General features: G+C 38.7%; 1 protein-coding gene across 1 annotated transcript; it reads right to left on the bottom strand.

Annotated features, from left to right (window-relative positions):
- Nucleotides 1-7,788: 7,788 nt before the first annotated feature.
- LOC138942161 (uncharacterized) lies at nucleotides 7,789-9,349 on the bottom strand. Its single transcript, XM_070312211.1, is given in 2 exon segments — nucleotides 7,789-8,155; nucleotides 8,157-9,349. Coding segments are annotated over 2 exon segments (1,560 nt in total).
- Nucleotides 9,350-17,408: the final 8,059 nt, after the last annotated feature.

Raw genomic sequence — 17,408 nt, 5'->3', positions numbered from 1 at the left:
AAAATGTTTCAGACAAAAGTTGTATGGCTTTAATGGGGATAAGGTGGTGTCATTAATCTGACCTTGAATAGTTGCGTGAAGATCACGTGAAGGTTACAAAAATAATTGTTTTTAAAAAAAAATTATATAATTATTTACAATGTATTTTTTAAATAATTATTTGTTTTTTTTCTTTACACTAATTGATTTGTCTCATTATTCCGTACATAAAAATATTACGGTAAGATTATCGAAAACTAAGTATTTTACAAAATATTTTAATTTTTATATCAAAATTTGTCATATTAAAACATAAAAGAACTCAAAAAGTACTTAATGAAAAAATACTTTATGGCCCTTAATGTGGTTCCAACGGCCTGATCGCCTTATCCTTAGAAGGACGGGGTGTCGGCACTTTCTGCGTCTTATCCTTAGAAGGACTAGCACGCTAGTGTAGTCTAAAGGCCACGTATAAAGGTGGAGTTAGCGCGACGCGGGTGGTTATCCTAAGGGAGTTAATTAATTCTACGAGTACGGGGCTCGGCCACGGTATATGTACAAAACGGTCTTACAAGCTATCAGGTCGCGGTATGGGTACGGAGCGGTCTTACAATTTAGTCTGGACGCGATATGCGCGGAACAGTCTTACTGTCTAACTGGACGCGATATTTACAACGGTCTTACGGTCTAATCTGATCGGGTCGCGACATGCGCGGAACGGTCTTACGGTCTAATCTGGACGCGATATTTACAGAACGGTCTTACGGTCTAGTCTGGTCTGGTCGTGATATACGAGGAACGGTCTTATGGTCTAATCTGGATGCAGTGTACGCGAAACGGTCTTACTTTCTAAGGATGTGCCGTCCCAGTAACCGGGTAGCCCGGCATAACCACGGGTAGCCCGTGACCTAGTGTAACACGAGAGGTAGTTTCGCATCTGGACTTAATGAGAGGACTAAGGATCGGGAACTGGTAATGCTACGCTTGTCGGACAGCCTTATATACTGGCGGTCGGCCTCCCACTCACGCGAGTCGGTGCGTGGTGGGGTGGCTCCACGGAGGAGCCGCGACACGGGTGTGGGAGCTTAGGGGCGCCATAGGCGCCGAGCCTCAGGAAATGCGAGCGGCTGGTCGGGTCGCGAAGCCGCTAGTAACGGTGTCGTTACACCACCCCCCTTTTTAAATCTAGACGCGGGGGGGGGGTCTTATTGGCGAGTCTGGTGGGAGGGCGTGGGGTGGCGTTGTCCTCCAATGGTGTTGGCTTAACTCTCCGGCTCAGGATGTTCGTCGTCGGTGTCCGGGGCCGGTTTCAAATCTTGCACGTGAACGTGCCGGTGCCACTTCCCTCTGGCGTCGCGAAGGTCGACAGGACGACGGTGACAGGATCTTCCGGACTTCCAGGGGTCTGATGTATCTGGGGGCCAACTTGGCGTTAAACGCGTCGCTCTTGCTGGAAAGCGGTCAATCGCGTTTCCAGACTTGCTCGCCTATTCGTGGACGCCAGTCGCGCCGGCGCAGGTTATAATGGCATTCCTGCCTTTGGAACGCGCGAGCTATGGATTCGGACCACTTCAAAGGTCTCCTCGAGTCGCTTCCGGTTTATGTCCGGACTTGGAGCGGGGGCCGGCGATCTCCGATCCTTCGAGTGAGATGGCGCCAATTGGGGCCCATGGTGAATGTACGCTGTCGTGTATCCCGTGGCCTCATATCTTGCTGTATTGATTGCGAATTGTAGCGCGGCGATCTGTTCGTCCCAATTTTTATGACGTTTCCCCACATATAGGGCGATCATAGTTTTAACCATGCGGTTGGCTCGTTCTACCGGGTTGCACTGGGACGCATATACGGGTGATATCTGGTGTCCTATACCAAAGGCGGCGAGGAAGGTTTTGAACCGTTGGGACGTGAATTGAGTCCCGTTATCGGATATGAATATTGTCCGACACCCGTGGCGATAGACGAGATGGTGGATCATGGCGCAAGCTAAGGTTTCAGTGGTGGCTCGGCGTAATGGAACCATCTCAATCCATTTGCTGAATCGGTCCTGCATCGTTAAGAGCCAGGTGTGGACCTTAGTAGTGGCTCAACCAAATCGACGGCCGCTTGTTGCCAGGGCGTGGTGTAGACGGTTGCGCAAAGAGTTCCGGCCAGTCGTTGCTGCGAAGCCTTGTGCGCTATACACGTCGGGCATTTTCTAATGTAGCGAGTGACGTCCCTAAACATGCCGGGCCAGTAGTAAAGCGGCGCAACGCGAGCGATGGTTTTCACGATACCCAGCTGCCCTGCTGCTAGATCGTCGTGCATTCGGCCGAGCAAGGAGGGGCGTTGCTCGGTTGGGACGCATTGCCTCCATTGGTCTTCGGACGGTGTTTCCCCAAAGTCTAGGTCGTGCAGGATATGCCGATAGAGTTGGCCATCTCGGATATCGTAGTCGGACAAATCGGCAGGCCTTGCTTTTATGTCTGCGAGCATACGGCGGTACCAGCGGCACGTTGGTTGCCGTGTAACGACGTTGACCTCGGGTGTACGAGACAGGGCATCGGCTATTCGGTTAAGAGCGCCTCAGCGGTATTGAATATCGAAATCGTGTTGTTGGAGTTTGAATATCCATCTCTCTAAAGAGCCGGTAGGTTCTTTGATCCACTGGAGTCAGCGGAAGGCCTGATGGTCGGTCAGGACCGTGAAAAGATACCTCTCCAGGTACTCGCGCATCCGCCGAATGCCCCAGACTGCCAGGCACTCTAATTCGGTAGCGCTGTAATTACGCTCCGCGGCGTTGAGGGTTCGGCTGGCGTAAGCGATAACCCACTTTCCCTCGTCAAGGTGCTGAGTTAGTACGGCCCCCAGACTGTGTGCTCGGTTTGGAGGACGAATGGCCTCAAGAAGTCCGGACAGGCCAAGACCGACGTGGTGGTCAGGCTTTTCTTCAGCCTTCGAAAACCGGCTTCTTTGTAGTCCGTCCACGTCCGTTTGACTTTTTTATGGGTCAACCTGATGAAAGGCGCGGCTCTATCGGCAAGGGTCGAAAAGTCGGCAATGAAGCGCCTGTATCATGAGGCCACCTCAGAAATTGGCGTACCTTCTTTATGGTGGTCGGTGCTGGCCAATTCGCAACGGCGCTCACTTTTTCGTAGTCTGTGCGGATGCGAATGACATTTGTCCGGATTGAGGCGGAGCCGTGTTTGGCGTAGGCGGTGAAACACCTCGGATAGGTGCCGTAGGTGATCCTCGAACGTATGGCTAGAGATAATAATATCGTCGAGGTACACCAAAATGTGCGGTTCAAGCTCCGGCCCGAGTATCGCGTCGAACAGCCGTTGGAAGGTAGCGGGTACCGAGTGCAGGCCAAAGGGCATCACTCTGAATTGCATCAAGCCTCGGCCAGGCACGGTAAATGCGATTGCAGGCCGGCTGAACGGAGTGAGCGGCACTTGCCAATACCTGCTTTTGAGGTCAAGCGTGGACAGATATTTGGTTCCATGCAGCTTGTGGCCGTAATATGTGGCAGCGGGTATACGTTTTTTTCGGATGCCGCATTCAGCTTCCGGTAGTCTATGCAGAAGCTGTAGGCACCGTCCTTCTTTTTGACCAGAACGATAAGAGAACTCCAGGCGCTGGTTAGGGTTCGATAACACCCTCTTGTTCCATTGTTCGGAATGCTATTTTATATATATAATTTCCGATGTTATCAAACGATGCGGTAGCGTCGCGACGCTAAGTATTAGGGGGACCGGAAAGTAATGTCGTTTTTTTACATCAAATTCAAACAGATAAATTTTTAACAAGTTTTTATTTTTAATTAATGATGTAATCACCCTCGTTATCAACAAACTTTTGCCATCTAGTGTGCAAATTTTCAATGCCGGATCGATAAAAATCAATTGGTTTATGAGCAAAATATCTGGAGATGGCATTTTGGACATCATCCAAATTTTCAAATTTTTTGCCACTTAGAAAATGTTGTAGCGATCGGACTAAATGGAAATCCGATGGCGCAATATCGGGCGAGTATGGTGGGTGAGGCAATACCTCCCACCTTAATTCATTAATTTTTTCCAGGGTTCGTCTTGCGCAGTGCGGTCTTGCATTACCGTGTTGCAGAATAACGCCTTTTCTGTTAACAATCGCTGGGTACTTTTCAATTAAAGATTGATTTACTCGATCCAATTGTTCACAGTAAAGATCTGCATTTACAGTTTGTCCAGGTTTCAGCACTTCAAAATGAACGACACCGCGAATGCTCCACCAAACACACAAAAGCGCCCTTTGAGGTGTGTTACGTCCAGACTCGAGGAAGGGCGCAACAACTATCTTTTATTTTCCCGAAGTTTAAACGTCTCGTGGCGTTCGGAATCGGGTCGAACGAACTGACAGGTCCGCAAAGCAGGTAAACCGTTTGGATCGCTATTATGCTGTCTATTCAGACGTTCGCTTGGTGGTCCCTTTTGAGTGGCCTTCACTTGGACATAGTACAATTGGACACGGTGCAAATGGACACGTTACAAATGGACACGAGATTGTGCACACGGTTCAATTGGACACAGTGCATTTGGACACAGTAATTTTGGATACAGTAGCTTTTGGACACATAAGAAAATACGCATCGTTTACTTGGACACCGCTCAATTGGACACTGTTCATTTGGACACCGTTCGTTTGGACACAGAAAGATGCGCACCGTTCATTTGGACACCGTTCGTTTGGACACCGTTATTTTTATTTAATAAATCGCTTTCAGGTATTATTTCTTCATTTTCTTCCATATCGGAAAGATATAAATGAAAATCGTCATCTTCTTCTTTTTCTTCGCTATCGGATTTTTCTAATAGTTCGGCAATTAATCGTGCATCTTTAGGACTATCTGGGTTTAAAAGTTTCTTGGTTTTTAAAATTTTACAATTTATTTCTTCGATATTTACAGGATTTCTGGATAATGCGTCTGCGTTTACGTTTGTTTTTCCCGCTTTGTATACGACCTCATAATCGTATTCTGCTAATTTTAATCTCCAACGAAGTATTCGCATATTTGCATCTTGTGCGTTTTTAAACCATATCAAGGGTTTATGATCTGTAACTAAAGTGAATTTTCTTCCGTATAAGTATGGTCGAAAATGTTTAACGCAATATACAATAGCTAATGCTTCTTTTTCGTAAGTATCGTATTTTAATTCGTTATCTGTTAAGATTCGTGAGGCGTATGCTATCGGTAGGTCTTTATTTATCTCTCCTTGTGATAATATCTCTCCAACGGCTATTCCTGATGCATCAGTAGTTAGAATAAATGGTTTAGAAAAAACTGGATATTGTAGTATTGGTTCTTCGCATAGTTTTTGTTTTAAGATTTCGAAGAATTCTTCTTGGACGGAGGTCCACTCGAAGCGGGTGTCGTTTTTTAATAAATTTGTTAATGGTTTGGCAAATTTGGAAAAGTTCGGTATAAAGCGTCCGTAATATCCTGCAAGTCCTAAAAATTGTTTAATATTTTTTGGTGTTTTAGGTCTTGGAAATCGTTGTACTGCTTCTAATTTTTTCGGATCTGGTTTTACTCCGTCTTTACTGATTACGTGTCCCAGATAAGTTACTTTTGTTTTTAAAAATTCACATTTGTCTGGTTGTAGTTTTAAATTAGCTTCTCGGAGATGTTCCATTAAAACGTTGTATTTTCTTTCGTGTTCTTCTAACGAGGTTGCGTAGATAACGATATCGTCTATATAAACAAATAATTCCTTGTAACCCAGTTAACACTAAGTCCATTAGGCGTTGGAAAGTAACCGGAGCGTTTTTTAGACCGAACGGCATACGGTCAAATTCGTAATGTCTAAAAGGAGTAGTAAAAGCTGTTTTATGACCGTTTTCGCGGTTCATTTTTATTTGATGAAATCCTGATGCTAAGTCGCATACCGAAAAATATTTAGCTCCTCCTAATTGATCTAATATATCGACGATATTCGGTAAAGGATATGCGTCTCCGATGGTTTTGTCATTTAAAGCGCGAAAATCTAATACCATTCTCCATCGTTTGTTTCCTTTGGAATCTTCTTTCTTCGGCACGATCCATATAGGCGTGTTATATGGCGATTGTGAGTGTTTTACGATTCCTCCTTGTAATAGTTCTTCTACCTGCTTGTTTATTTCTTCTTTATGAATTTGCGGAAATCGATACTGACGAGTGTTTATTGGTTGGTCATCTGTAGTAGGTATTCGATGTTGTAATACGTGAGTTGCGGTTAATTTTTCTCCAGGAATATGAAATCGATCTTGACTGTCCGTTATTAATTTTATAATGCTTTTTCTCTCTGCTTCATTTAAATGTTCTAGACGCAATGATTCTATGATTTCGGCGGGTCGATTCTTTCCTTTTTCCTCGGAAATTGTTAGACAATTATGCAAATTATAATTTCCAACTTCTTGTTTTCTTTTATATCTTGTTTTGCGTTTTTGCATGAATTTTTCTAAAATTACTTGAGATCTATTCAACAAGGATATAAGGATTTTTGAAAACGGTTTATTTTTATTTTTAATATTTCGTAGATTCGAGTTTTTAATTTTTAAATTATATTTTTGAGCCTCTTCAGGGAGGTCTTTTATAGTAACATGAGAGGGTTTTAATTTATTTTCACTTTCTTTAAATAATCCAACCTTAGGAAATTTGATATCCAGCGAGGATAAAGGACTTCTCCCCTTTTTGGTATGAGGTTTAGTCGAAATACATAGTGAGGTTTGGTAATTTTCCTCCTCGCAATCGACGGAGCTAGGATTTTCTAACAGGGTTTGAAAATTTCCTTCCGAAATCCTAGAATTATTCTCTTCTTGAGAGGATTGATAATTTCTCTCTTCGAGGGTTTTTAAATTCTGGGGTTGGTAACTTCCCCCTCCAGGAATGGTGGATTTATTGGATTTTCATCTCCTGAAAGAAGAAACCACTAACGGAACATTTATACATAATGAATGCGATTAGGAAAATAATATGGATATTGAAAATGGAAGTGAAAATGTGGATGAAGAAAAAATTATTATCGAAGAAATTAATTATGAAGACGAAGAAACAACTTTAAACAAAGAAGAAAATAAAAATAAGAATAAAATTAAAAACGAAGACGAGATAAAAATTAAAATTGAGAGGAAAAATAAAAAAATGAACAATTCAAAAATCCTTGGAGAGGGAAATTACCAAACCTTGGAGAGGTTTGTACTTCTGCCATACATGTACTTCTGCCTCTTCATCTAAAGTACTGATAACATTTAAGTATGCTTTTCCAGAAACATTTTCCACGATGGTATCTCCTAAATAAATTCCATGTGCTATTTTTAATCTTGGTATGTAGCCTATTTGTATTTCTGGATTTTTTATTCTTACATAAAATAATGATTCGGATCGCGGAGCTACGATAATGGCTTCAGGCGATAAGAAAGGTATGTTGATTCCGGAGACATCCAAATGCCCTTGTGCGTAATCTATCTTCGATGAAGTTTGTTTAAAGAAATCGTTTCCTAATATGCCGGATTGTGAAATTGGAAAATCATTAGATACAATATGGAATATAACCGGTGTTTCAAAAAGAGTTAATGTAATTTCACCTAAGGTATACACAGGTTAATTATTTATACCGTTCAACTTAAGGATATTAGTGTAATTAATATTTATTTCTTCGGGAACGAGATTTTCTTTAATTATATTAGGTCCAGATCTCGTGTCTAGCATAAAGGTTATACTAGTAGTTAAATTATCGATGTTGATTTGAACGGTAGGCACGCGACTATGTTTGTCGAGGTTTACCGTCATGGGCCTTATGGTAGTTCTGTCCTTATCTACTTGGCTACCTGAGTTTTGGGCGGGTGCGGCTCTCGTTCGGACCCCTGCTGTGCATCCGACGTCGAGGGGCCGTTGTAGTTTCCCTGATTATTTTCCTTTTTTCGAAACTTACTGGCATGGCATAATTGACAATTTTCGAGAAGATGACCTTGCTCCTTATAATAGCGGCAGAATAAGGAATTCCTGGATCCCGTTTGTTGGTTTAGTTTTGATCGACAATCTTTAGCAATGTGTCCAAAGTTGTTGCAAATTTGACAAGTTACGCGAGTTTTGTTTTCCGTATAACGTTGTTCGTTCTGTTTCTTCCAGCAATTATTTGCAGAATGGCTGGGTCTTTCGCACCATTGACAAATTACCGAGATTATTGTTTTTAGTATTATTCTGTCGGCAAGATTTTGCATCATGACCGGATTTTAAGCATAATTGACAAGTTATTAATCTTCCTTGAACTACGTTTACCGGGCGGCAAAGTTGTGGATCGCGGAAGCGGCATTTCTCTACTCCATGCCCATGTTTTTTACAGATTTGACATACTAATATTGCGGTTCCTAAATCAATCTGATTATTAACTTGTTGAGAGGTTTGTAAATATTTTCTACAGTTACTACCTACATGCCCTTCCTTATAACAGATTTGACAAGTTTCCCTTAGGCTGTTAGTTTTTTGTCTACCTGCTATGCCCTGTCGTAAATCTGTCATTGCTCGGATTTCTCTCTCTATCCTTATAGCGTCGGCTGCGGTTGCTTGTACATCTGGTAAATTTCTTGAAACTCGTTGCTCGATTTCTGGTATTAGCCCTCTAATAAAACATTTGCACATGTCTTTTTCTAATGATGCTTTAATACTTTGATCAGATAACACGTTTCCAGAACTTCTATATGCTTCTAAAATTTGTTTCCCAAGAATTTTTACCCTATTTGCATAATTAATTACATCTTCATCACTCTTTTGATATATGCAACCTAATTCTCCTTGTAATTGATAAACGTTTTTTACAGGTCCATAAATTTGTTTTAAATATTTAGTTAAATGAGAAACGCTATCAAAATCTTGATCTTGTATAGTGCGGCGAGCCTCACCTATTATCCTAGTTCTTATTATTTTAGTAAACTGTGATTCAGCCTCATTAGGCAACATGGATTTCGCTTCTTCACATCCTTCAATAAAATAATTTAGTGGAATGTTTTGACCGTCAAAATAAGGGACGGCTTCGACCGCGTATTTCAAAGTAGCGAAAGGATTATTTTGAGTCATGTTGCCGCTGGTACCGCTCGGGTCTTTCCCTTTTTCGGATTTATTAAATTCAGGTATAATAGTCTTATCGCAGGAATCGGCAAAATGAGATTCGGCCGCTGACTCGCTAAACTTTTTTTCGAAATCTTTTTCAATTACAGTTTCGTCTAATGAAAAATTAATGTTTTTAATGGTTTTGTTAGGAGTGGAAGTGTGATGTGTTTCTGATTTGTTAGATTTTGTTCGATTGTATGTTTCCTGAGCAAACTGAAAATTTCGTTCTACTTCGTCTTTATTAGCTGTACCTCTTGTCCCTTTACTCATTCCAGTTTAAAAGATCGCACATTACAATCCCGGACGAGCCCCCAAAATTTAAAGAACAGTATGTTACGTCCAGACTCGAGGAAGGATGAGTCGACGGAAGGGCGCAACAACTATCTTTTATTTTCCCGAAGTTTAAACGTCTCGTGGCGTTTGGAATCGGGTCGAACGAACTGACAGGTCCGCAAAGCAGGTAAACGACCGTTCGGATCGCTATTACGCTGTTTATTCAGACGTTCGCTCGGTGGTCCCTTTTCGGTCAGGGAATTTAATCCCTTTTACGCGGGATAGGACCTAGTGCGATCTTCGTACTGGGAACGAGAGAGGGGTTAAGAAATGTTTAATTAATAAAAAATATAATTTTATTCATTATGAAAATAAAAGTTCGAATACATGATATATAATATATATGTAGGAAGTGATTACATTTATCGTGTGAGTGTGAGTGGTTGTGTGTGGTTGAGCTTATCGCTCCGCGGGTGTTACAATGGTACGGAGGGCATCAGTCAGAATGACGAGGGAAAGTCTCTAACGTTAAATTTTAGGTTCTGACTGGTTAATACAATGTAAATGTTTAATAATAAATAATAAAAAAAATAAAACATGTGTGTGTATATGTGAGAGTGAGTAAGAGGATGTGGTATGAAGGAGGGAGAAAGAGAGAAGGGGGAATTTTTAGGTTTGGTTAATCTTGGTAAGATGAGTCGGCTTCCAGGTCGGGCAATTCGTTGTAAAACTCTTCTATCGCTTGGTCGAATTCCGACTCTGAAAGGTGCGGGGAAGTTGGGGGTGAATTGTTTAGGAGGACAGTAGATAGAGAGGAGAAGGAACGAGGGGAAAGCGGAAGTTCAGTGACTTCGGGGAAGTAGATTGTGGAGTAGCTGGGGGAGGGGTAGTTAGGCGAGAAGGGAAGAGTAGGTCTAACAGATACTGTTGTTGAATTGTTATTGTGAGTAGCGCAGAATCTGCATTTTACCGGCATTTGAGTCCTCCGACTCCTGCGAATGACCGTTTGGCTTGGAATGCCGGATCTGGTTTTCACTATGAAAACCAGCGTTAATATAATATAACGTAATGCGTTATGTCTCACGAGGGTTAATAGTGCAAATTAAATTGGATGAAGGTGACTTACTTTTTGTTTCGTAGGTGAAGGTGCGGATTTTCTTATTGTGCTGGGTTCCTGGGTTTCAGATTAGTCAGGCGATGAGTGCACTGGTATAATTTTTCTAGTAGTTTTCGCGGTGTCACGGCACTTAATGAGACTTATGTTAACTGAAGACGCACGCACAGAATTAAGTGAATAAAACAAGTGCTAAGTAAGTGAAGTGGTAAGCAAGTGAGTGAGTGGCCCTTTGGGTCCTCTTTTTATATCTCTTGTTTAGGGGTGTATTCTAATTTCTAAGAGTGGGAATCTTCCATGTCTCCAACGAATTAAAAATTATGCCAGTGCCCTCATTAGGCGGGGTGTTTTTCCTACTTTTTTGAATTTTTACCCGTGGCGATCGTCGATTGGTGATCTCGATATCAGTTGGGCATTAGATTTTGTCTTGCGCACGTGATCTGATTAGAAAGGGTCTTATCGTCGTTACTGGATATGTCGTCACAGGAGTCTCATCATTATTGATTTAGTTACGTTTGTCGGATATTTTCTTAGAGGGAATTTTATTATCTTTTCGATATCAATTTATTTTTCCGTTGGAAAATTCTATTTCGAGGGTATCTACTGATTTTGTTTATTTTTAGGCGACCGACGCGGTTTCGTCACCGGTCTCTCGCGTCTTTTCCCACGGTTGTTCATAGATATTGATATTGACAAGTGACTAGATGTTTAAAGAAATGCTTGGCGCAAGATGCTCTATTTACTGAACGACTTATTTTTATCACCGATCGATTATCGTTGCCGCAACATTGCGAAAGGAAGGAATCGTGGAGTTGCCAGGACATAACAGGTGTAAACCTGGCTTAGCTGTACTTCGTGGCGATTCATTCGGAGAGAGCCACTGCCTTTTGCGTTTTGGATTATCATAGAGGACCCATTTTTCATCTCCAGTGATCAAGCGATTAAAAAACGCTTCTGTATTGTGCCGCTGAAGCAATAAATTGCATGTGGTGGACCGGTTAGCTTTGTTTTCTTCGGACAGATTATGCGGGACTCAAACACCTGCTCTGCTTATTTTACCGATCTGCTGCAAATGTTCTTGGATGGTCGACCAAAGTTGGTTAAGGGTGTTTGACAGTTCCTCGATTGTCTGACACGGATTTGCTTCCACTTCCGTCCTTAACATGTCATTGTCTAAAGTTGTTGGTCTTCCTGATCGATATGAGCTAATAAATAACAAACAAATATCGACATGCGCAGAAACGACATTACTTTCCGGTCCCCCTAATATATAAAAAAAAACGTTTCAGCTTGTCGACGGTTTGCCTATGTTGCCTATATACAGAGGCCGCAACGCTACCAAGTAGCTTATCCAGAGTTTTACGTCTAATACATTTTCGATTAAAATTCCTCAGGAACCAAGCCGTTAATGAAAAATCTAACGGCACTTTCCTTATACAATGTAGATGCAAGCTTTCGATTGCCACCAGTGTGAATAAGATTGTTGCAGTCAATCCTGAGAAATGATAATCGTATACCAGAAATGTGACATTTTTCGTTCTTCATCATTATCATAATAATCATCATAAGTTTCAGACTTTCACGTACATACGCTCGCACGCACACACGCAAAGCAATTTTGTCCCTCAAGGCGCGTTCGCAGCGCTCATATACGATTATTCGCCTGAGTGTGCTAATACGCTTTGAGAGACAATGTGTATGTGCGTGCATACGTATATGATATGTATCAAGCGACTCGGTACGCAGTACGCGGTAGCATCGCGACGTCAAGATATAATAAGGTTAAGGTTATATTTGAATCTGTTGCAGAAAATATATTTGGTGCTATCGAGTAAGTAGATTGAAATTTCGTATAATATATCTGCTTATATATGTTTATTTATTGTTTTATAAGTATAATTCTTAATTATATCTGAATATTATCTAAATTATAGCATTTATTTGCAGAATAAAGCAAAATCAATCTTTTCGAGAAGACGGTATACTTTTATAACTGCGATTTCTTCAGCTGGGATTGCATACGGTATAAGACCGTATACAATTCCAGCTGAAGAACTTTGCTAAACAGCGTAACATATTGGATTATTTCGAGCGGGCATTTCGAGCATCTGCTCTAAAATTTTTTTTTAATTAATCAGAGTATATCCTTTCCTACATGTATTTTTATCCCCATTCCTTAAATAAAGGCAAACGCTCGATTTAGATATACTATGTCTATGGAAGCGACATCGTCACCCTCTCCATGCTTCCCATGATCGCCATGTTAGGCTCGCAGCTGTTCATTTGTAAATCTAAAATGTCTTTAAAATGTCTCAGAGATATTTAAAATGTTTTTTTTAAATAACATTACAAATATATTTTTTTCTCACATACAGTACGCCAGTTGCGATTAGTTCGCACATAAAATTCACTATTCATTACGGGACCAACTGACCAACATGGCCGTCAGCGCAAGCGAAACGCTATTGTTGCTTCTCTGATTAAATAGGATTCTACTCATTCCTGTTATTCTTTACTCTGAGCTGCCCCTCTATCTTGGTTGTTCATATCTGTCACACAAAACTTTCAATTTCCTTTCCCCTTTGACTTCAACTTCGTAGCAAAGTCCTACTTAGAATTCCTTGTATCCGCCAAAATCGAGCAACACGACACATAGCTCGGCTGCCAAACGATCTCCTCCCGGAAACCAAGGGGACATAATAAAAAGGCCGATCACTAATAAGCGAGGGGCAGTCTCTATCATTAATTAACATTACGCGGGCAGTCAATATTAAGTTAAAGCCACGCAGTCAGCAGAATTAAATACGACAGAATGAGGAGAGAGAGAGAGTGAGTCTCGCAACCGAAACTCGACTCCAGACACGCACACGCCAAGATATCCGCTATCGCGATACGCGACGCGAGCTAACGTACGGAAACCTTGTAATTAAATCAATTTGTGAATAATATATATATATATATATATATATATAAATATATATATATATATATATATATATATGTCAAGCGTATACTTTGAGACCACTTCGATTTTAGTTATAAATGTGTGTAATACAACCTCAATAACATATCCCAAATTATAAAATTATTTATAAGTCAATAATTTTAAAATTATATAGGTTTCTTATATACAATGCATACTTTGAGGACTGAAATATATATATAATAAGCAATACTTCGGAGACAGTCCCAAAATTATGCGATTTACATATATGACGGAAAATTTTATCCTGTCCTCAAAACATGCGTTTAAATTTGAGGTCTTTCTTATATTAACAGTATACTTTCAGAATTAATATATATATATAATGAACAGATACTTCGGAGACAGTTCCCAAAATATGCGATTCTCCTATGTGATAGAAATTTTTATTCTATTCACAAAATATATATTTAAATTTAAAGTCTTCTTTATATTAATTTCTTAGTTTGAGAAAATACGTATATAAATTTCTATTTTATATAGGAGTTGCATAATTTGGGACCTGTCTCCAAAGTATCCGTTTATTATTGTACATACATTTGTCCTTAAAGTATGCGGTAAATATATGAAAGATCTTATATATGTAGAATATCTCATAAAATCCATAAAATAATTTATTAGTGTATTCTAGACGTAAAAATAGAGTAAAAAATTCTAATACAAAAATGTTGAGGCTGCAATAATTTTTGAGTTATAATTGATCAAAGTTTGCCAATGATACCGCAAAGAACTCGCGCGGTCAGGCTTGTAACTATGCACACATGTTTTTTTTCAAGTCAGTGTGATATTAATTTTTGTGGCACAGCTGATTTTATTTTGTTGTTTGAAAAAATCAATAACAGTTGACAGATCGGTACGCGTATGTTTAGTTATGGGTCGCACTAGTTTTATGCGATATCATTGGCAAATTTGATCGCTTATAATTCAAAAACTATTGCCTCAACATTTTTGTATTAAAATTTTTTACTTCACTTTTTAGAATGCGTTAGTAAATTATTGTACGAAAGTTGTGCGACACTCTGTATAATAAACGAATACTTTGGAAACCGTTCCCATATTATGCGATTCTTATATATGATGGAAATTTATATTGTGTTCACAAAGTACGGATGAAGTTTGAAGTTTTCTTTATATTAATTGCATATTTTGAGGATATATATATATACAGGCTATTCGATAATTCGTGAATCACCTTTCACGTACATGTAAAGCGTGTTAAACTAAGTAGAAAAATTCTTTATTATCTTGTGATATTCGCAATAATTAATGAGACATAAATTATAAATAATCAGCCAATTTGCGTGACTACAAGCGCGCGTCGAGAAGAGACAGCTGACTCGAGGTTCAGCATGCGTTACTCGTACATAACTATTGTTTTTGTAAAGCGCTCCTCTTCGCTCTGTCGTGCGCCAAGCAACTATATAACATTAGACTGTTTTTATTTTGCCGCATGCTTATTAATGACGTAAGCCTAGATTGTCTTTTCTTATATTGGCACGAAGATTGACTGATTTTCTTTAATTAATTTCTCATTAATTATTGCGAAAATCGCAAAATGATAGAGGTACTTTTCTCGGACACCCCTGTATATAAATTTCTATTTTATATAGGTTTGTATAGGATTTGCATAATTTAGGACCTGTCTCCAAAGTATCCATTTATTATATTTATTTGTATATTTGCTCAAAGTATACGGTTAATATATGAAAGATCTTATATATATAATAAACGAATATTTTCTAGTTCTCATATTAATAGGAAATTCTTATTCTCCATGAAATACACGTATTTAAACTTGAAATTTTCTTTAAATTAACTATATTCCGCATATTAAATTGAAATAATTGTTTACATCTAAGAGGTAGCGTGATATTAGTTAATTTTCTGCAAACAAATTATATTTATTTATTATCAAAACTAAAAACTTTTTTGTCATATCAATATTATTATTTAATTATTTTAATTTTTAATTTTTAAAATTTTAAATATGTACATGATATAATTTTATTTTGTACATTTTACATACTTCGGAATCATAAAATATGTCGAATAAGACTTAAGATAGCATATTTTATTATGCATGTTATAATTAAATTATTATTGGAAAGATAATGATCATATTACTTTGCAATATTTTTTAATATGTTAGCTTGTTATAATATGTAATGTTTTTTTATCATTTCTTATTTTATATTGTGTTAAATATATACATCCAATTAAATATATACAATCCACTACTGTTTATATTTTTTTAGTCTATAACAGTGCTGGGATTTACTTGCACATTTTGGCCCGATTTCGTGACTCACGCCTATTGCCCCCCACTCACCGCTCGTGCGTTAGCAACGAGTCGCCAGATACACGTAACTAAGGAACGCGACGCTTTGTCTCAGGAGCGTCCGTATATAAGAATGCCCAAATATAATAATAAGACAATACTTTTCTATATATAAAAGTTTTTCTTCAATATTTTATATCAATGAATTATAAAATATTGAAGAAAAACTTTTAATTATAAGAATTTTCGCGCTGTATTTAGAAAAGTATTGTCTTATTATTATATTTGGGCATTCTTACATGTAAACGCTCCTGAGACGAAGCGCCGCGGTCCTTAGTTACGCATATCTGGCGACTCGTTGCTAGCGCACGAGCGGTGAGTGGGGGGCAATAGGCGTGAGCCACAGAGTCAGGCCGAAATGTGCAAGTAAATCCCAGCACTGCTCTAAAGTATCCGTTTATTACATACATTTGTCCTTAAACTATGCGGAAAATATATGGGAAATATTATATATGCAGAATATCTCATAAAATCCAGGAAAAATATATCCATGTATATAAATTTCCATTTTATATAGGAGTTGCATAATTTGGGACCTGTCTCCAAAGTATCCGTTTATTATATATACATTTGTCCTCAAAGTATGCGGTAAATATATGAAAGATCTTATATATGTAGAATATCTCATAAAATCCATAAAATAATTTATTAGCGCGTTGTAGAGGTAAAATAGAATAAAACATTGTAACACAAAAATGTTGAGTCTGCCATAATTTTTGTGTTATAAGTGATCAAAGTTTGCCAATGATATGTAGAACTTAGGCGCTTAGACCCGTAATTACACATACACATGTGCCGATGTCATCTGTTATTCATTTTTGAAATAATTGTGATATTGATTTTTACGGCAAGGCTGATTTTATTTTATTGATTGAAAAAATCAATGACGAATCGGTACGTCTATATGTTGTTAGGCGCCTGAGCACGTGAGATCTACGCGATATCAGTGGTAAACTTTGATAGCTTATAACTCAAAAACTATTGCAGCCTTATTTTTGTTTAGAATTTTTTATTCTATTTTGATTCTAGCACACGCTAATAAATTATTGTACGGAAGTTGTGATCTCTTTTGTATAATAAACGAATACTTTGGAGACAGTTCCCAAATTATGCAAAGAGGAAGTATTTATTCTGTCTATGAATTATGCGCGTTTAAACTTGAAATCTTTTTTAAATTAACTGTATATATACAAGTTTTAAATCTTGAAATAACTGTTTAAGTCTAGGAACTAGCTTGATATTAACCCATATTAAGTTAGCCCCCCCCATAGTGAAAAAAATATATAGAATGCTCGAATCAAAAAATAAAATACACTAGAATTTGTTGCTATTTTGTTGCTCTAAAATAACAAAAATATTTAAAAAAAAAGTATATTATTTAATTAATACCACTATATACTCAGTCTCGCCGCGCCGTACCATTCACTTGCGCGAAGTAAAAGTAAATAAAAAAATGTATTGCTCGCATGTTTTTGGTATTAAAATAATCTGTGGACAATATACTATCGAAATATATAAGAAACTGAATTTGTTGCTCGTCTTAAAGTATTAAAAATCGATACTTTGTCGCCGCGGATCCTATATGACGCGCTTTCCTAATATATAAATTAACTAAAAGAAT

Source organism: Polyergus mexicanus, unplaced genomic scaffold, assembly GCF_030449975.1.
Source record: "Polyergus mexicanus isolate NDT 795.1 unplaced genomic scaffold, iyPolMexi1.0 SCAF_21, whole genome shotgun sequence".
Classification (NCBI taxonomy): Eukaryota; Metazoa; Arthropoda; class Insecta; order Hymenoptera; family Formicidae; genus Polyergus; species Polyergus mexicanus.
This window is presented reverse-complemented; position numbering and strand designations above follow the sequence as displayed.